The 21,234-nt window shown below is 44.0% G+C and overlaps 1 protein-coding gene across 1 annotated transcript in view; it reads left to right on the top strand.

Moving 5' to 3' along the window:
* Positions 1 to 21,234, top strand: part of SHLD2 (shieldin complex subunit 2) — a 105,091-nt gene that overhangs the window by 46,988 nt on the left and 36,869 nt on the right. Inside the window, exons 4-5 of the mRNA XM_036264866.1 lie at positions 10,564 to 10,683; positions 15,036 to 15,143. Of these exons, the coding sequence (XP_036120759.1) occupies positions 10,581 to 10,683; positions 15,036 to 15,143 (211 nt within the window). The 5' untranslated portion in view covers positions 10,564 to 10,580. The remainder of the gene's footprint in view (positions 1 to 10,563; positions 10,684 to 15,035; positions 15,144 to 21,234) is intronic.

Genomic DNA, 21,234 nt, shown 5'->3' with positions numbered 1-21,234 from the left:
CCTGTCATCGTTTTGAAACCACTTAATCCCTTCAGCTCTGACCCAGTCCCAGCCCTCCTCCCCTCTGGCACCACCAGTCAGCCGTCCTCTGTGTCTGTTTAGTTCTGTTTGTTATTTTATTCTTTGGATTCCACAAATAAATGAAATCATATGGTCTTGGTCTTTATCTGACTGACTTATTTCCTTGGGCATAATACTGTCTAGGTCCATCCATGCTGTTGGAAATGGTAAGATTTCTTTCTTTTGCCCTGGCCAGTTTGGCTCAGCGGTTAGAGTGTTGGCCTGCGGTTCAGAGAGACCCAGGTTCGGTTCCCGCTAAGGGCACATACCTCGGTTGCAGTTTGTCCCCGGCCCTGGTTGGGTCCTGGGGGAGACAGCCACTCGATGTGTCTCTTTCACATCGATGTTTCTCTCTCTTTCTCTCTCTCCCACTCTATCTGAACAAAAAATGGAAAAATGTCTTCAGGTAAGGATAAAAAAAAAGATTTCTTTCTTTTTCATGGCTGAAGAATATTCCATTGTGTATGTGCACCACAGCATTCTTACCCACTTGTCTGCTGATGGGCAGTACGGTTGTCTCCACATCTTGGCTGTTGTAAATAACGCTGCAATGTAGTTGTGAGTACATGAAACACAGAGTTTATTCTTATATTGTTATTTATTAATTATTATATTATTTTCCATATGAACAACTAAACGTACTTATGCCCCACCCTGTATTCTTTCCACTTAGTGTTTCGGGTTTCTTCAGATAAATCCCAGGAGGGGGATGGCTGGTTCATCAGGCAGTTCCAGCTTTAATCTTTGAGGAAGCATCACACTGGCTTTCATGTTGGCTGCACCAGCGTGCGTTCCCATCGGTTGTGTGCAAGGGCTCCCTTTCTCCACGTCTTTGCCAACACTTGGCCTTTGTGGGTTTGTTGATGGCGGCCATTCCGACAGGTGTGAGATGATTCTTCATTGTGGCTTTAGTTTGCATTTCTCCTGATGATCTGTGATATTGAGCATCTTTTCATATGTCTATTGGTGGCCACTGAGCATCTTCTTTCAAGTGTTTTCTCAGGTCCTCTGCCTATTTTAATTGGATTATTTGGGGGCTTTTTGGTGTTGAGTAGTATGAGTTCTTTATAAATATTGGAAATTATTATAATTATTTTTCATGATAAATGCAACTCATTTATGTAGACGTTTAAGCTCTTGCACTAGGTTTTTGCGAGCTGATGAACACTGACTAACTATAACCACACATTCCCAGACAGTATAAATATATGGTTGAACTAATATCAATACACACTGCCATTTTATCAATTACATAATAAAACAAATTATTAAGTATCCAAATATTAAGTTAGACAGCTCAAAAGGCATATCAAATATTAGATAACTGCTCAGTTCATTAGCAGAAACCAACTTCTTTTTTTGGCAAGAGAGGGTGGGAAGAAAAAAAAATCACACTTCAAATAAAAATAAGTTGGTAAACAACTTCAGAATGTATGAAGAAAAATACAAGAATTTCAGAATTTTTATGATTAAGAATTGTTTTAGCTACAGCCAAACCATGTCTACCTTTAAAAAAATATTTGCTGAAGAGTATATTTTACGTTAACCCCTTATCAGATGTATCATTGGCAGATATGTTCTCCCATTCAGTGGGTTGTCTTTTGTTTTGTTGATAGTTTCCTTTGCTGTGAAAAATTATTTTAGTTTAATGTAGTCCCATTTGTTTATTTTTTCTTTTGTTTCCCTTGCCCAAGGAAATATATCAGAAAAAATATTGCTACGAGAAATGTCTGAGATTTTACTGCCTGTGCTTCTTTCTAGGATTTTTATGGTTTCAAGTCTTACACTTAAGTCTTTAACCCATTTTGAATTTAGTCCTGTGTATGGTGTAAGAAGGTGGCCTAGTTTCTTTCTTTCTTTTTTTTTTTTTTTTGCATGAATCTGTCCAATTTTCCCAGCACCACTTATTGAATAGATCACCTTTACCCCATTATATGTTCTTGATTGCTTTGTCAAATCTTAACTGACCATATAGGCATGGGGGTATTTGGGGGTTCTCTGTCATGTTCCATTAATCTATATGTCTGTTTTTATCTCAGCGCCATGATGTTTTGATTACTATGGACTTGTAATATAGTTTGATGACAGGTAGCATTATTCCTCCAACTTTGTTCTTTTTTCTCAGGTTTTTTTTGTGGTTCCATATAAATGTTTGGCTTATTTGTTCTAGTTTTGTGAAATATGCCATTAGTGTTTTTTTCATATCTTAAAAAAAAATCCTCACCTGATGACATTTTTATTGGTTTTGAGAGAGAGAGAGAGAGAGAGAGAGAGACAGACAGACATTGATGTGAGAGAAACAATGATTGATTGCCTCCCACATGTGCCCTGACTGGGGATTAAACCTGCAGTGTTTAATGTATGGGACAATGCTACAACCACCTGAGCCTGGTGAGGGCACACCATTGGTATTATGATATGAATTGTGTTGAATTTACAGATTGCTTTGGGTAATATGAACATTTTAATGATGTTAATTTTTTTATACATGAACATGGTATATGCTCCCATTTATCTGTGTCTTCTTTGATGTCTTTATTCAGTGTCTAATAATTTTCTGAGTACATGTCTTGTACATCCTTGGTTAAATTTATTCCCAGATATTTTATTTATTTTTACTATTGTAAATAGGATTGTTTTTTTTCTGTTAGTTATTGGTGTATAGAGATGCAGTCAATTTCTGGACACTTATTTTGTATCCTGCTACTTTACTGAATTCATTTATCCATTCTAGCAGTTTTTTTGGTGGAATCTTTACAGCTCTCATATAAGGAGTATCATGTGATCTGCAAATAATGACAGCTTTCCTTCTTCATTTCCAGTTCGGATGACCTTTATCTCTTCTTGTCTGATTGCCATGGCTAGGACTTCCAGTTTTATGTTGAGTAAGAGTGGTAAAAATGGACATCACTTTCTTGTTTCTGATTGTAAGGGAAATGCTTTTAGTTTTTCCCTGTTGAGTATAATGTTAGCTATGGGTTTGTCATATATAACTTTTATTATGTTGAGGTATGTTCACTGTATTCCCACATTGCTGAGAGTTTTTTTTTTAATCATAAATGGGTGCTGGTTTTTAGATATTGTACCAACCTTGTATCCCAGGAATAAATCCCACTTGATTATGGTGTATGATCTTTTTAATGTGTTGCTGGATTCGGTTTGCTAAAATACACTTTTTTCATTTTTATTGATTGATTTGAGAGAGAGAGAGATTTGTTGTTCCACTTACTTATGCTTTCATTGGTTGATTCTTGTATGTGCCCTGATTGGGGATTGAACACGCAACCTTGGTGTTATCGGGCCGGCACTCTAACCAACTGAGCTATTTGGCCAGGACCATCAGTCTATTTAGATGTTTTATTTCTTCTTGATTCAGTTTTGGAAAATTGTATGTTTCTAGGAATTTATTTTTTTCTGTTCAATTTGGTGGCATGTAGTTATTTGTAATATTTTCTTACATTCCTTTGTATCTCTGTAGTGTCAGTTGTTACTTGTCTTTTGTTTCTGATTTTATCTATTTGTATCCTCTCCCTTTTTTTCTTCATGAGTCTAGTTAAAGGTTTATCAATCATGTTTATCTTTTGAAGAGCCAGCTCTTGGTTTAATTGATATTTTGTATTGCTTTTTAGTCTCGATGTCATTTATTTCTGCTCTAATCCTCATTATTTCCTTCCTTCTACTCACTTTGGTCTCTGTTTTCTTTTTCTAGTTCAGTGGTTCTCAACCATCCTAATGCCGTGACCCTTTAATACAGTTCCTCATGTTGCGGTGACCCCCAACCATAAAATTATTTTTGTTGTTGCTTCATAACTGTAATTTTGCTACTGTTATATCTTAGGCGACCCGTGAAAGGGTCATTCAACCCCCAAAGGAGTCACGACCCACAGGTTGAGAACCGCTCTTCTAGTTCCTTTAGGTGTAAGGTTAGATCATATATTTGAGATTTTTCTTGCTTTTTGAGGCAGGCCTGTATTGTTATGAATTTCCCTCTTAGGACTGCTTTTGCTATGTCCCATAGATTTTGGATTGTTGTCTGTTCATTGTCATTTGTCTCAAGGTAATTTGATTTCTTCCTTGATCTCATTATTTCCCATTCATTGTTTAGTAACATGTTATTTAGCATCCATGTGTCTGTGTTTCCATTTTTCTTTTGTAATTGATTTCTAGTTTCATGCAATTGTGATAGAAGAAGATGCTTGATATGACTTAAATCTTCTTAAATTTATTGAGATTTATTCTGTTTTTGAACGTGTAGTTTATCCATGTGCGCTTGAAAAGAATGTATATTCTACTGCTTTGGAGTGAAATACTTTGAAAATATCAGTTAAATACATCTGGTCTATTGTGTTGTTTAAGGCTGCTGTTTCCTTGTTGATTTTCTGTGTGGAAGACTATCCATTGATGTCAGTGGAGTATTAAATTATCTCTTATTATAGCCTTTGTTTTAAAATCTATTTTGCCTGCCCTGGCTCAGCAGTTAGAGCATCGGCCTAGGGACCAGAGAGCTCCGGGTTCAGTTCCTGCTAAGGGTATGTACCTCGGTTGCGGTTTGTCCCCGGCCCCAGTTGGGGTTGTGTGGATGGCAACCAGTCGATGTGTATCTCTCACATCGATGTTTCTCTCTCTCTTCCACCCTCTCTCCCTCCTGCTCGATCTGAAGATAAATGCAAAAATGTCCTCGGGTGAGGATTAAAAATAAACTATTTTGCCTGATATAAGAATTGTTACCCCAGCTTTTTTGTTTGTTTATTTGTTTCCATTTGCATGTAATATTTCTTTTCCATCCCTTTACTTTCAATCCGTGTGTATTTTTTTCTTCTGAGGTGGGTCTGTTGTAAACAGCATAAATATGGGTGTCTTTCCTTGAAGCATTTAATCCATTTACTTTTGATGTGATTATTGATAGGTACATATTTATTGCCATTTTATTCTTTATACCTTTTTCTCTTTTTTTCTTCATTTTTTAAAATATGTTTTCTTGTTGATTTTAGAGAGGGAGGAAGGGAGAGGGAGAGAAAGAGAAAGAAACATTGATATGAGAGAGAAATCTATCAGGTGCTTACTGTACGCACTCTGACCAGGGACTGAACCAGCAGCCTTTCAGTGCATGCAACCATGCTCAGCCAACTGAGTCACACAGGCCAGGGCTCTTTTATCTTTTTTTTTTTAATATGTTTTTATTGAATTTTTAGAGAGCGAGGAAGGGAGAGAGAGATAGAAACATCAATGTGAGAGAGAAACATCGATCAGCTGCCTCCTGCATGCCCCCTGCTGGGGAACGAGCCCACAGCCCAGGCATGTGTCCTGACTGGGAATGGATCCAGGACTTCTCAGTCCATGGAACGACAATCCACTGAGCCACACCGGCCAGGCTCTTATCTTCTTAAACTAGCCCCTTTAACACTTTCTTGTAAGACTGGTTTAGTGGTAATGAACTCCTTTTTGCTTTTTCTTGTCTGAGAAGCTCTTTATTTCACCTTCAATTTTAAATGCCAATCTTACTGGGTAGAGTAGTCTTGGTTGTAGGTCCTTGCTTTTCATCATTTTGAATATTGCATGCCAATCCCTCCTGGAGTTTCTGTTGAGAAACCAGCTAACAGTCTTATGGGAGCTCTGTTGTAGGTAACTAACTGCTTTTCTCTTGCTGCTTTTAAGATTCTCTCTTTGTCTTTAATCTTTACATTTTAATTATGATATGTCTTAGTGTTCATCTTGTTTGGGATTTCTGTGCTTCCAGGACCTGTTTATCTTTTTCTTTCACCAGGTCAGGGAAGTTTTTAGCCATTATTTCTTTAAATAGATTCTCAATTTCTTGCTGTCTGTCTTTTTGTTCTGGTACCATGTGATGTAGATGTTGCCATGCTTCATGTTATGCCTGAGGTCCTGTAAACTGTTTCCATTAAAAAAATTTTTTTTTTCTTAGCTGCTCTTATTGAGTGTTTTCTGCTACCGTGTCTTCCAAATTGCCAATTCAGTTTTCTGCTACATGTATCCTTCTGTTGATTCTTTCTAGTCATTCTTCATTTCAGATATTGTATTCTTCATTTCTGGCTGTTTTTAAAATATGTTTTCTATAAATGTTTGGTGTCTGTATGTTGAAATTCTCACTAAATTCCTTGAATATCCTCATAACCATTGTTTTGAACTCTGTGCCTGGTAAATTGCTTGCCTCCATTTCATTTAGCTCTTTTTCTGGGCATTTCTCCTGTTCTTTCATTTGTTGCATGTTTCTTTGTCTCCTCATTTTGGCTGCCTGTCTGTAATTGTTTCTGTGTGTGCGGTAGATCGGCTTTCCTTCCCAGTCGTGGTCTGGTGGCCGTATGTAGTAGGTGTCTGGTGCAGCTCAGTGGTGTGGCCTCCCTGATGACCTGAGCTAGGTGCTTTAGGAATGTCCCTTGTGCTGGTTATCTAGGCCTTCTTCTTGTTGTTGAGTCTTAATTGCTGTTGACCCATTTGTGGGTGGGGTTGTCCCTGTGGCTGGATCGACCCTGAGCACAGTGTATAAACTGCTCTGTGGGGATTGACTCTACAAAGCTGAATTCCCCCCAGCAGTGTCTGGTGTCTGCCAAGATGTCCTTTTGTGTGTGCCTCTTGTGGAGCTAATAGGGTAGTGTTCTGATGTGGTCTGCACCCACTGGGTGTGTTGTTTCTGGGCCACTTAAGAGGAGATCCAGTGCTGGTTAATAATGTCAGGCATGGCCTGTGCCCAGCCTGGGCTACCTGTTTGGAGCTACACAGTGATCCAGATTTTGTGGCTGCCTCTGCTGGGCACAAGTCGGAGTAGGAGGGGCCTACCTGTGCCCCAAGGCTTATTTCCACCATCACAGAGCCTAGGGGCAGGTCAGCAAAAGACCCAAGGCTCCCAGAGATCCCCTCTTACCTGTTAGCTGCCTGTTAAGCTTAGTAACGGCAAGAGCCTCTGGTGGTATGTGTGTTGTGTGAGTGAACTAGCAGGTAAGGACGAGTGGTGTTCACCAGATTGATACATGTTCAAACTTGGCACCAGTACTGGGTTTGAGGCCACTCAACCACAGTCTTGGGGTACATCAAGTTTAGCTGCCACCTGCCAGGGCACGGTCTTGGTGGTTCATTAGGGTGAGGCCAACAGTGTTCATCAGGCGCAAACATGCCAATATTTGGCTGTGTGAATGGAGGGCTCTGCACAGGAACGGTGGCGCTATCTGGCGTGCCAGGGGAAAATGACCCTGCCCAAGAACCATACAACTGTGCTTCCCGGGGTCTGCCCCGCTGTCCTGGAGTGCCTTCTGTCGGGCAGGGGAGACACTAGGCTGGCACAGCCGGCTGACACTGTTGCAAGCCCAGCAGTTCGGGGCCAGCAGGAGTTGGGCGGGGGGTGAGGCTTGAAGCTCTCCCTGGCAGGGTCAGTGAGTCTCCCTTGGGGGATGGGATGCCGCTGCTCTGGCCTGTTGGTGGGGTGTCACACTGGAGGCCCCCACTCTGCTGAGGCCAGGAGAAATGGCTTTTGCCCCAGAGCAACACCGGTCTGTCTCTGGTCCTTCCCAAGCTCACTCTCAAGATCCCTTCGCGAAAGTCTACACTACAGACCCAGGCAGCCGATTCCTCCACCCATCTGGTGTGGGCTTGCCAGATGGGGCAGTAGGGGTCTGGAGGCTGAGGCTTGAGCAGTCCCCCAGGTTGATGCAGTTTGGAGGGGTGCGGTCAGCCCAGGAAAGATGGCACTGTGGTGGTGTGGGAGAGAAACAGCACAGGGACTCTGGTGGTTGTCTCTTCAGCCCCTTCCCAGAGCCACGCAACCCAGTGGGTCTTCACAAGACTCCAGCTCACCCCGAGCCACCTTCCCTCCCCGGAGCCCAGGGTGAGTGGCTGCCAGCCAGGTTGTATGAGCCAGCCCTTCAAGAGGGCGCTGGGTTTGCCGCTGACTCCTGGTAAGCAGCACCCCTGCCGACCTTTACAGCGACATGGGCGTGGGTGCCTCTTCTGCTCTGTGCTTCTGGCTGCGGGGCCTCGCCTGGGATTGAGACCCCACATTACTCAGGGGGAACCCTCGCACCGGACATCTCTGGATTCGCAGTGGCTGCTGTGGGAGCAGGGTCAGCCCTTTTCATCCTCCTTCCAGTCTCGGTTTGGCTCCTTCTGTGAATCCATGGTTATGGAAATTCTATGTTTTAGTTGCAGTTCCAGTTCGAGCCTGGGTGGAGGTGAGTGTAACTTCCACCTACTCCATCACCATCTTCTTCCTCTCTCTATTGTAATTTATTTAAAATTTTTTTCTTTATTGATTTTAGAGAGAGAGAAAGGGAGAGGGAGAGAGAGATAGAAACATAGATGAGAGAGAACATGGATTGGCTGCCTCCTGCAGGCCCCCCACTGGGGATTTGGCCCACAACCTGGGTATGTGCCCTGACTGGGAATCGAACTGGTGACCTTTTGATTCCTGGGTTGATGCTCAACCACTGAGCCACACTGGTCGGGCTAATTTAATTTATTAAAGCAGGTCTTTACATGAACATTTTTCTGGATATTTTTATTTATCTTTATGATTTATATATTTATGAATTTCATAACTAAATGGAGTATCAATATAATTCACCTCTATTCATTGTGGATTTTTTTTGTTTGTTAATTCTCATCCAAGGATATTTTTTCCATTGATTTTATTTTAAATTTTTATAGACTGGAATGGAGGGAAGGAGGGGAGAGACAGACATTGATGTGAGAGAGACACACTGATTGGTTGCCTCCTGCACACGCCCTGATGGGGGCTGGGGGTTGACCCTGCGATCCTTTGGTGCATGGGCCGACACTCTTACCACTGAGCAACACCAACCATGGCTATTACTTGTGTTTTTGATGAATAATTTATATTACATTTGCCTGGCCCATGTGGCTCAGTGTATTGAGTGTCATCCCATAGACTGAGAGGTCTGGGTTCGATTCCTGGTCAGGGCAGATGTCTGGGTTGCAGGCTTGATCCCTAGTAGGGGCGTATAGGAGGTAGCTGATTGATGCTTCTCACATTGATGTTTCTATCTCTCTCTCCTTCTTCTCTCTAAAAACCAATAAAAACATACATTTTTAAAAAAGATATAAAGATCTACTGACAAAATACTAATTTTAGATTTTCATTTTTTTCAGAAACCATGAGTAGAGGATCTGAAATCCATATTTTTTGGGGTGCTCCAATTGGTCCATTGAAAATGACAGTATCACAGGAACCAACTTCTTCAGTGTCTACTGCTGACCCCTGGACAAAAGTTCAGCTTTTATACAATCAACATTCTTTACATCTGAAGGATGAAAAATGCAAGAATAAAAATGTTGAAGATGATCAAACCCTAGGAGCTACTGGCTCTCCAGATCTTCTCAGTGGTCATTGTTTAACCAACTCTAGGCATAGATGTGTTCATGTGAAAGGTGACTTTATACATTGTATTTCTGAAGCACAGACTCTAGAATCCGAGAAGAGTCACCCCTTAGGGATGAGTGATGGAACTAGGTCTGAAGTCCAAATATGTGGATGTAAGGGTCAGCATTTAACTGAAGAAGAGAAGTATCAAAAGCTTTTCAGTGAAAATAAGAAAATCACAGTTGAACAGCATAAACATCAGTCGAATATATGTGGTCAAAACGTCCAAAAAAATTGCTTTCAATTAGACCCTGAGTGTGTATCTGCATTGAATTTGGTCTGCAGCACTGAACAGATTGATGCCAGGCCAGGCGCTGTGGACATGAGGTACATACCAGCAGAACATGAAATTCGAAACCAGCGTCTGGAAAAGAGTTCTGACACCGTAGATAAACCAGGGTCTGGAGAAGCAGTTAGGAAGGTCTCCGACCTTAATGTATCTACCGATACGGAATTTCTCAGTATAGTGACCTCCAGCCAGTTTGCTTTCTTAGCTCAAAGGAAGTGTAAAGGGGAGAATTCTATAAATAAAGAGACGGAGATTGAACCAGAAGCAAGTCATGGGGAAATAAAAGTAACTAAAGATAATTTGATTCAGCCTGATGATGATTTTGCAGAAAGACATGAAAGTAGAGAAAACCAAGCATATTCCCTTGAACTTTTTAGTCCTGTTTCACCTGAAAGGAAAATTAGCCACGTTCACGTGAAGCCTGATGAAGGTCTTGAAGAGAACGTGGGCTCTCAAGAACTTTTCAGTTTAGAAGATAAACTGCCCTCAAATGAGATACGTATTGAGTCATATAACTCAGGAATACTCTGTTCCCAGGTGAATGCCCTCCACAGAAGTTCTGGTAAACGAACTTGGACCTCTGAAGGTCAGTTGGGCCATCTTAAAGTTCCCCCCGTTTCCAAGAAACTTAAGTTGGTTCCTAGAGCAGGAGGCCCTGCCGCAGCAAAGGGCCAGCGTGTGTCTGGGTTTAAGGGCAGCCAGAAAACAGCACTGCTTGCCAACTGTGACTCTAAAAGTCGGAAGTATAATTGTTTAGTCATAGTGCTATCTCCATGTCACGTGAAAGAAATAAATATAAAATCCGGACCTAATTCTGGCTCTACAGTGCCTTTGGCAACACTCATGGTGATTGACCAGTCAGAGGCGAAGAAGAAGGTGGTTCTGTGGAGGGCCGCTGCGTTTTGGGCACTGACGGTGTTTCTTGGAGATATCCTGTTACTCACAGGTGAGGCCATCGCGGTGGAGCGCGGTTTGGTTTACAGAGCTGCCGGCATTGGGCCTTCCTGCCTGAGGACACGTCTTTCCCTTTGACTCTCGGGCCCCAGCATCACTGACCCTCTCGTGATGCCGTGTGGGCTTCCTCGTCCTCTGCGGGCCGGTGCTCTGTGCATTGCCTTCTCTGGGCCTGTGTTCCGGCCTGCTCAGCCCTTCCCTCCCTCCGCTTCCTTCTCCCTAAGCGGCCCTCCCTGGCTGCTCCCGCCCCCCCTTCTCCCTGGCTGCTCCCGCCCCTCCTCCCTGGCTGCTCCGCCCCCCTCCTCCCTGGCTGCTCCGCCCCCCTCCTCCCTGGCTGCTCCCGCCCCCCTCCTCCCTGGCTGCTCCCGCCCCCCTCCTCCCTGGCTGCTCCCCCTCCCCTCCTCCCTGGCTGCTCCCGCCCCCTCATCCCTGGCTGCTGCTCCCGCCCCCCTCCGCCCTGGCTGCTCCCGCCCCACTCCTCCCTGGCGCTCCCGCTGCACCCCGGCGCCCTCCTCCCTGGCTGCTCCCGCTCGCCGGGCTCCTCCTCCCTGGCTGCTCCAAGCCTCCCTGCTACCCGCCTCCCGGGCTTGCTACCCGCTCCACCGTCTCCTCCTCCCTGGCCTGCGCCCCCCGCACGCTCCCTCCTCCCTGGCTGCTCCCGCTCCCGCTCCCTCCTCCCTGGCTGCTCCCGCTCCCGCTCCCTCCTCCCTGGCTGCTCCCGCTCCCGCTCCCTCCTCCCTGGCTGCTCCCGCCCCCCTCCTCCCTGGCTGCTCCCGCTCCCCTCCTCCCTGGCTGCTCCCGCCCGCTCCCTCCTCCCTGGCTGCTCCCGCCCCCCTCCTCCCTGGCTGCTCCCGCTCCCGCTCCCTCCTCCCTGGCTGCTCCCGCTCCCGCTCCCTCCTCCCTGGCTGCTCCCGCTCCCGCTCCCTCCTCCCTGGCTGCTCCCGCTCCCGCTCCCTCCTCCCTGGCTGCTCCCGCTCCCTCCTCCCTGGCTGCTCCCGCTCCCGCTCCCTCCTCCCTGGCTGCTCCCGCTCCCGCTCCCTCCTCCCTGGCTGCTCCCGCTCCCGCTCCCTGCTCCCTGGCTGCTCCCGCCCCCCTCCTCCCTGGCTGCTCCCCTCCCGCTCCCTCCTCCCTGGCTGCTCCCGCTCCCGCTCCCTCCTCCCTGGCTGCTCCCGCTCCCGCTCCCTCCTCCCTGGCTGCTCCCGCTCCCGCTCCCTCCTCCCTGTCTGCTCCCGCTCCCGCTCCCTCCTCCCTGGCTGCTCCCGCTCCCGCTCCCTCCTCCCTGGCTGCTCCCGCTCCCGCTCCCTTCTCCCTGGCTGCTCCCGCTCCCGCTCCCTTCTCCCTGGCTGCTCCCGCTCCCGCCCCCCTTCTCCCTGGCTGCTCCCGCCCCCCTTCTCCCTGGCTGCTCCCGCCCCCGCCCCCCTTCTCCCTGGCTGCTCCCGCCCCCCTTCTCCCTGGCTGCTCCCGCTCCCTTCTCCCTGGCTGCTCCCGCTCCCTTCTCCCTGGCTGCTCCCGCTCCCGCCCCCCTTCTCCCTGGCTGCTCCCGCCCCCCTTCTCCCTGGCTGCTCCCGCTCCCGCCCCCCTTCTCCCTGGCTGCTCCCGCTCCCGCTCCCTTCTCCCTGGCTGCTCCCGCTCCCTTCTCCCTGGCTGCTCCCGCTCCCGCTCCCTTCTCCCTGGCTGCTCCCGCTCCCGCTCCCTTCTCCCTGGCTGCTCCCGCCCCGCTTCTCCCTGGCTGCTCCCGCTCCCGCTCCCGCTCCCTTCTCCCTGGCTGCTCCCGCTCCCTTCTCCCTGGCTGCTCCCGCTCCCGCTCCCTTCTCCCTGGCTGCTCCCGCTCCCGCTCCCTTCTCCCTGGCTGCTCCCGCTCCCGCTCCCTTCTCCCTGGCTGCTCCCGCTCCCGCTCCCTTCTCCCTGGCTGCTCCCGCTCCCTTCTCCCTGGCTGCTCCCGCTCCCCTTCTCCCTGGCTGCTCCTGCTGCGTGTTCATATGTCAGCCTTCGGGTCAGAGCATCAGGCTCAGTCTTTGCTTTCTTACAGTTTCGTCTATGTATGTTTTATTTTAAGCCCTTTTCTTTCGCTATGTTAGCAGTTTCATGATAAAGAGACAGTGTTTCTACCACTTTAGTTGATCCCTAGTAATGCTGTGTACATCACATTCTTTTTGAGGGAACAGATACAGAATTTCTACTGCACTTGTTAATTATTGAAATGATATTAATCACATTTGGAAATATGGAAAAGGAAACTCCTGATACCATCCCGAGCTCACATGGCCATCTGTAGAGTTTTGGAGTGTTACCAGGTATCTTCCCTATACTTCTTAAAACTTGTGTGCATGCATATATAGAAGCTCATATTTATTGGGAATTGACTGCACGCTAAACCCTGTTTTAGACTTTACATGTGTATGTCAACTCTTTACAACTATATGAGGAAGATCCTGGTTGTTACCATTTTCCCGTTGAGGAAACAGACCTAGAGAAGTGAAGTAACTTCCCAATGTCACACACTCCAGGAAGGATCTCACCCGGACTCCAGAATCCACACCTTTACTCTGTAGCTGTAATCATAAAGAACAGAGAGTTCTTTGTTTTTTATCCTCACCTGAGGACACCTTTTTGATATTTTGTTCAGATAGAGTGGGAGGGAAGGAGAGAGAGAGAAACATCGATGTGAAAGGGACACATCAAGTGGTTGCCACCCACATGACCCTGAAAGGGGCTGGGGACAAACTGCAACCGAGGTACGTGCCCTTAGCGGGAACCGAACCCGGATCTTTCTGGACCGCAGGCTGACGCTCTGTTCACTGAGCCAAACGGGCCAGGGTGAGCATAGAGTTTTTCATCTTGCTTTTTCACCTGACATAAAAAATTTAATATTTTGTTACAATTCTATATTGATTTTAAGTCAATACACAGTGTATCAGAGCAGAAATACCAGTCATTTTAAGGGTGAATCTCAGACCAGGAAGAAGTTGATTTAGCTGAATAACATGCCTGAAAAAAGAATGTGATAGAGAAGAGGTATAGGGTCAGCCTTAGAAGCTTAGGAAAAGAAAACATCAAGGCAGTCATGAGTAGTTTCCAAACAGTTTGCTGGGGATGAGAACCTTAGTAACACCTTGGCAGTGTGTGGGATCGTCAGGTGCTGCCTCCAGTGGAGACAAGCATGGGACTGTAGCTGACAGGTGTAGCATAATCTCGTCCCACTGGCAGTATCATCTTATTTGCTAGTAGGCCAGTCCATCTAACTCCTGTCCTGATGCAGTGCTCACTCTCTGCTGCTGATCGGCTCCCCTAGGAAACTTCCTGAGGTGTGACCAGTAGCAGTGGCAGGGCTGTGGGAGGATTCCGGAGGCAGACTCAAAAGCAGAGGGTTGGTGACAGGTGGGAAGGGAGAGGTGGAAGTTCAGGATGACCCCACATTTTAATTTACCTGGCTGGCAGCATAGTGCCAACAAGTGACATGGGTAGTAGGAGAAGAAAAGCAGGTTTGAGCTGAGCTGAGTTGGGGAGCCGATAGACTGTCCAGTCAGGAATGCCCATCAGGCAGTTGTGGGCACATGGCTAAAAGGGTTTGAAACTGAGGTCTGGAATTAAATTTGGAAGTAATTGGAATTTATACATCTTCGTTTTTCTTCTTTTCTCTAAGTTAATTTTCTTTTTGCTCTTAGTATATCTTTATGCCTTTAACATATTATTCACTTAAATTAATCCTGCCTGGGATCAGTCTGCTTCTAACTTACAGTTTTGCTCTGCTTAACATTCTCTCTGCCTCTTGGTGTGTTTAATTCCACGAAATGATTCTTTTCTATCCTAGCTCGTCCACTCCCCCCCTTTCCAAATTGGGAACGATTCCTTACCTCCAAAGTCTTTCACCTTTAACATCCAGAGGTGATTACCGTGCTACTTAGGGAAGAATGGTCCAAGTCCGTCATATGTTGATATGTGTGTAGCAGAACTGGTAAATGCATCCTGAATGTTATGTGCTCTTCTAGGCACTGTTGCTTTGGAACCACTGTTTTGCTTCTTGGTCCTGAATGATATACTTGCCTCAGAAATGTACATTGTAGCATTTATCTTATGTAAACAAAAGTGATGAATGTTCTTGGTGAAGCAGTGAGCTTCCATATTGATATTGTTTAAATATACAGAAGCAGTTTTGTTATTTTACCTACATACAGATATACCTAGACTCAGATTTCAGATTTGCTCTTTTATAGTTTTGTGCCTTTAGGCAGATCATTTAATGTATTTGAATTTCAGTTGCCTGGTGTGTGGGAGGATTCATAATATTTTGTTATGATTGGTAAGTTAACATAGAATGATCCGAACTTTCCCCCCCCTTTCTAGATGTTACTATTCATGAAGGTCATTGTGTTGGTGAGACAGTACTACAATCAACATTTACCAGTCAGTTGTTAAATCTTGGGAGTTACTCATCTGTCCAGCCTGAAGAATGTAAGGAACATTTTACATATAATAATATCGTAGTACTTAAAGTATATATACGCTTTAGAAAAAAAGTAGAACTAAAATGGTAATTTTATAAAATGTTTTCTAAATAAGTTTGCTGGAGCATATTGCTTTATTTTGTTTAGTAAGAATGAAAACATAATTTATAAAAATGATTACCGTGCTACTTAGGGAAGAATTATCAAACTTGTACATTGTAAATCATATGCATTTTAAGAAATATTGGGGTTCATGTTTCATTTGCTTAGAGAATCAGCATAGTGGTGGTTCTTAACCTTTTCGAGAGTCATAGACCTCTTTGAGAAACTGTGGGCCATTTCTCTAGTAAAATGGACTTAAGCAGATAGACCCAAAATTTTGCATATAATACTAAGTGGTTCCATGGACCTCCAAAGTTCTGTGAAATTTCCTAGCCTCTGGTTAAGAATCTTTGAGGTAATGAAAGAAGCGCAGGCCGTAGACGGCTGTGGTTTGAGCGCTTGTTGTTCTATCTCCCAGTGCTGGGAAAGCTCCTTCCTTCTCTGACGTTCATCCTGCTTCTTTAAAGTAAGCTGTTGAATGAAGAAACCAGTAGCTGTCTTTTTCTCCAAGAATAAAAAAAGGAAGACAAAGTAAGGGAGATAGTATAAACTAGTAGTTATTGTCTCTGGACTCAAATGGACCAGCATTTGAGACCTGGTCCTAGAACTTCCAAAGTCTGTGCCTTTAGGCAGGTTACTCGACCTCATTACACCCCTTTCTCCTCTCTGTGAAATGGAGATCAAAATGCACACGTAGCTTATAGGGTTGTGGGAAGATTAAACGAGAGAATGAATGTACGGTGTTGAACCCGCATATGATATAATAACAATATAGTAAGATTAGTGGGAGAAGTATTAAGCAAAATATATCTTATAAAATACTGAAATAGTAATCATAGAAAAATAGCTATCAGTATGTATAAGATTACACAAAAGATTAATTAGAATAACAAGAAGATAATGCACAGAATTCCAACCTCTGAATAATAAAAATTCAAAAAGAAAGGCAGTGTAAGCAGAAAAGAATGATAACAATGAGAACAACAACAGTGGTGTTTGGGAAGCGCAGGATTTTCCTGTATCCTGCCCTGCCCCACACTAGCTCAGTGTTGACACTGAGGCACCGTGTCCTGGGATACAGTTGTGAACAGTGTGCGCCTGGTGCCTGCCTTTGGGGCACTCACATGCTGCGTGGAAGACAGACATGGAAATGAAATATTTGCAGGCGATAATGAATGCGCTGAAGGAAAATAACGAATAGAACACTTGGGCTGTGGTTGTGAAGGGCTGATCCTGGAGTGGACTCAGAGGTCAAAGTTATAGGAGTTCAGGTTGGGAGATAATGGGAGGCCAGTGGAGATCATGAGAAGTGAATGGATTTGAGATATAGCCGTGAATAGGGTTAACAGGATTTCCTGGTGGTGTGGGTTTGCAGATGAGGGAAGAAGAGAACTCTACTGCTGAGTTTCTGATTTTAGTAAGTAGGTTGCCTGTATTAGGAAAGACTAAGAGGTAATCAGTTCATGGGGAAAATTAAGTGTTCTGTTTTAGGCATGTAAGTTTTAGATATCTCTGAGGTACCCAAGTAGAGATGTCATATAAGCATTGGAAACAAAGTCTAAAACTCAGGAAAGGTTTGAAATTAAGACATAAATTTTAGAATTATTAGCTGTGTTATTGGGATTGATTTTTTTTTTTTTTTTGAGAGTACATTTATTAAAGCTGGGGACAGTGAAACAAAGGAGGAGTTTAGTCTAGAAGAAGAAATAGGAGAGAGCCCTAGGCAGTGCTCTGCTTTGGCTCTCTAGAAATGGTATAGGAAAGAAGTGAGCCACACTGGGCTGCATGGACTCACTGAGAAGTAAGTCACAGTGACAGAAGTGAGGCAAGGCAGGCTGCTTTTAGCTCACTGAAAAGTCTAGGCTAGAGGAAGTAACAGGAGAGAGTCCAGGCAGTGCTCTGCTTTGGCTCTCTAGAAACATTACAGGAAAGAGGTGAGCCAAGGGGGAGTTGCTGTTAGCTCACCATGAAGTCAGAGGAAAGGGGGCCTTGGAGACAGGTTCAGGGAGTGAGCCTAGGATGAGCTGCTGCTGCCTGTTGCTCCCCTGGTTGCAAGTCTTGTGGGAACCCTGAGAGTTTAGGAGAGAAAAGTAAAGATGCATCCCTGAGAGGTAAGAAAGGCGTGGAGGTGCTCCAGAGAGCTCACAATATTGGGATTTATAATGTGGAATATATATTTATTTGGTCTTTGTCCCCATTTCCAGTGCAGAGCTCTTAAAACCCTTGGAACACTTTTTCAAAATATGTTTTTATTGACTTTTTTAGAGAGAGAGGAAGAGAGAGAGATAGAAACGTCGATGTCAAAGAGAAACATTGATTGGCTGCCCCGCGCATGCCCCCTACTGGGCATGTGCCCTGACCGGGAATCAAACGGGACCTCGCAGTCCATGGGTCAGCCAGCGTTCAGTCCACTGAGCCACACCAGCTGGGCAAACCCTTGGAATTTTTTAAGTGATAAGAGTAATCAAGTTGTCTTTATACTCATAATGAACCCCTTTTGGAAAGCACTTAAGGATGGGGACTGGTTCCTAGGGGAACCAAAAAGGTGATTAAAAGGTTGAACATTTCTGTACCCCTCCCCCAAGGAGAGAAGGGCTCAAGGCTGAATCAATCACCAGTGGCCAGTGATTTAATCAGTCATACCCATGTAATGAAACTATTAAAATCCCAGCAGGACAGACTATGAAGCTTCTGGGTTATTGAATGTGGAGATGCGGGAGAGTGGGGAGCTCAGAGAGGGCATAAGGTACTGTGCCCCTTCCCACATACCTTACCCTTTCATCTTTTCCATCAACTGTGCATATATATCTTTTACAATATCCTTTATAGTAAACTGGTAAGTGTGACTAAATGTTTCTCTGAGGTTTGTGAGCCCCTTTAGGAAATTAATTGAATCTGAGGAGGGGCCTGGGTGAACATTCTGACCTATAGTAGATCAATCAGAAGCACAGGTGACAACCTGGGCTTATACTTGGCATCTGAGATTGGGGAGAGGAGGGACCCTCGTGTAGAACTGAGCCCTGCACTTGTGGGATCTGATGCTATCTCAAGGCAGGTAGTGTCAGAATTGAGTTAATTGCTTGGTGGTGTGAAAAAAAATACATCAGAATAGGTGTCAGAATCATAATAACATAAAGATAATATTCATTTATTTTATCATTTAAAAAACTTTTACCTTAGAATGCCCAGCCAGTATGGCTCAGTGTATTGAACATTGACCCTTGGACTGAGAGGTCCTGGTTCAATTCTCAGTTAGGGCACATGCCCTGGTTCCGGGCTCCATCCCCAGTAGGGGGCGTGCAGGAGGCAGCCGATAGATGTATCTTTCACATCAATGTTTCTATCCCTCTCTCCTTTCCTCTTTCTCTAAAAAAAAATAAATGAAAACATTAAAAAAATGAAATGAAAAATAATTTTAAAAAACCTTTTACTTTTGAAATTATAGACTCACAAGGGATTACAGAAATAGTTGATACAGTTTCCTGAGCCCTGCACTCAGCTTCCCCAGTGGTAACAACTTACATGACTTTAGTGCAGTACCATTACCAGGAAAGTGACATTGCTATAATACCTCGACTACAGACCTTATGCGTATTCAGTTTTCACATGCACTCGTGTGTGTGTGTGTGTGTGTGTGTGTGTGTGTGTAGTTCTGTGAAGTTTGATCTCATGTATAAGTTTGTGGTAATACTGCCCCAATAAAAATATAGAACCGTTTCATCAACACAAAGGAGCTTCTTCATGCTACCTCTTAAATAGTCATCACTGCCCCTGGTCCAGTCCCCGTCTGCCCTCTGACAACCACTAATTTGGTCTCCATCGCAACTTTGTCATTTTGAGAGTGTTACATAAATGGAATCATGTAAATGATTCAAGTAAATGAAATCATATTATCTAAATGTAACCTTTTTTTCACTAAACATAGTGCCCTGAGATCCATCCAAGTTGTTGCATATATCAGTAATTATTTCTTTTTAGTGCTGAGTAGTATTCTAGAGCTTGTTTAATTATTCAGCTCCTGAAGAACATTTGGGTGGTCTCCCTATATGGGTTACTATGAATAAAGCAGCATTGAACTGTTAAAACAGGTTTTGTGTGAACATATACTGGGTTTCCCAAAACACCCTACAGTGTCTGTAGATATGCTACCTTTTGAAAATGAAATGTATTTTAATAAATACTAGCTTTATAATTACACTTTTTTGTGTGAATACATTTTTTGGGGACACCCTATATTTTTAGCTCTCTGGCATAAATGTCTTAGTGCAGTCACTGGATTCTATGGTATGCACACGTTCATAGCTTTCACAGTTCTGGAAGAAACTGTCAGACTAGTTTCCAGAGAGGCGGCACCATTTGACCCTCCTACCAGCAACGCCTCTCCCAGTTTCTCAGCGTCCTTGTCAGCACTGGCATCATCCTGCTTTCTAGTTCCCTGTTTTAATCAGTGTGCAGTGATATCTCATTGTGGTTTTAATTTGCATTTTTTGATGTCAAGATCTAATAGACAGAATATAACTAATGAGATACATGCAGTATAAATAGAGTAGTGAACAGGGTAGACCTGGCGTGTATTAGTTGAACTCCATACTCGAGTAATAGATACACATTCTCTCCATGCTCCCATCATGCCTTCAGGGACAGGGTCCTACTAGTTAGTCACAAAGGGAATGCAAGTAACTTCTGTGAATAGAATTCTTACAAACATGCTGATCAAATGCTGATAAAACACGCTGATATAACTAGAACTTATTGACAACAACATAATAGCAAAAAGATCCTTTATCTGACAAATTTAAAACCTATTAAGTTCTGGGGAAAGGGAGAATAAAAACTGGATATTATAGAATTTTTAAGAAGTAATAACAATGAAAATACTACATGTCAGAATCTACGGGATACATTTAAGGCAGTTATCAGAGAAAATTTTATTAGCTAGCCCTGGTTAGTTTGGCTCAGCAGTTGGAGCGTCGACCTGCGGACCAGAGAGTCCTGGGTTCAGTTCCTGCTAGGGGCACGTACCAAAAAAAAAAAAGAAAGAAAAGAAAAATTTATTAGCTAAACATTTTTATCAATAAAAATAAATGAATTAAATTTCAAGCTCAGCAAATCAGCCAAAGAACAACAAAGTAGACTTAAAAAATCACAAGGAATGAAATAATAAAGATAAAAGCAGAAATTAATAAGAATGAAATAAACAGTGTTGGGAAAATTGGTCAGGTACATGCAAAAAAATGAAACTAGATCACCAACTTATACCATACACAAGAATAAACAAAGTGGATAAAAGACTTAATGTAAGTCGTGAAACCATAAAATCCTAGAAGAAAACATAGGCAATAAAATCTTGGACATCCTCCCTGGCAGGTGTGTCTCAGTTGGTTGAACAGCATCCCATGCACCAAGACGTCACTGGTTCGGTTCCTGGTCAGGCCACCTGCCTGGATTGTGGGCTTGGTCCCCAGTGGGGATGTGCAGGAGACAGATGATTGATGATGTTTCTGTTCATTGTTGTTTCTATTGCTCTCTCCTTCTCTCCCTAAAATCAATAAAGGCATGTTAAAAAAATCTCAGACATCTTGTGTAACAATATTTTTACTGATATATCTCCTTGGGCAAGGGAAACAAAGGATAAAATAAACAAATGGGACTACATCAAACTAAAATTCTTCTGCACAGGAAAAGAAACCATCAACAAAATGAAAAGGGATCCCACTATATAGGAGAACATATTTGCCAATGATACATTTGATAAGGGATTAATTTCCAAAATATATAGAGAACTTATACAACTTAACACCATAAAGAAAACCCAATTAAAAAATGGTCAAGGGACCTGTACAGACACTTCTCTAAAGATGACATACAGATGGCCAATAGACATGAAGAGATGTTCAACGTCACTAATCATCATAGAAATGCAAGTTAAAGCTACATTGAGATATTACCTCACACCTGTCAGAATGGCTATCATTAATAAATCAACAAGCAATAAG

Source organism: Molossus molossus, unplaced genomic scaffold (genome assembly GCF_014108415.1).
Source record: "Molossus molossus isolate mMolMol1 unplaced genomic scaffold, mMolMol1.p scaffold_m16_p_17, whole genome shotgun sequence".
NCBI lineage: Eukaryota > Metazoa > Chordata > Mammalia > Chiroptera > Molossidae > Molossus > Molossus molossus.
Note: the sequence above shows the minus strand (reverse complement) of the source record. Positions and strands in the feature narration are given on the sequence as shown.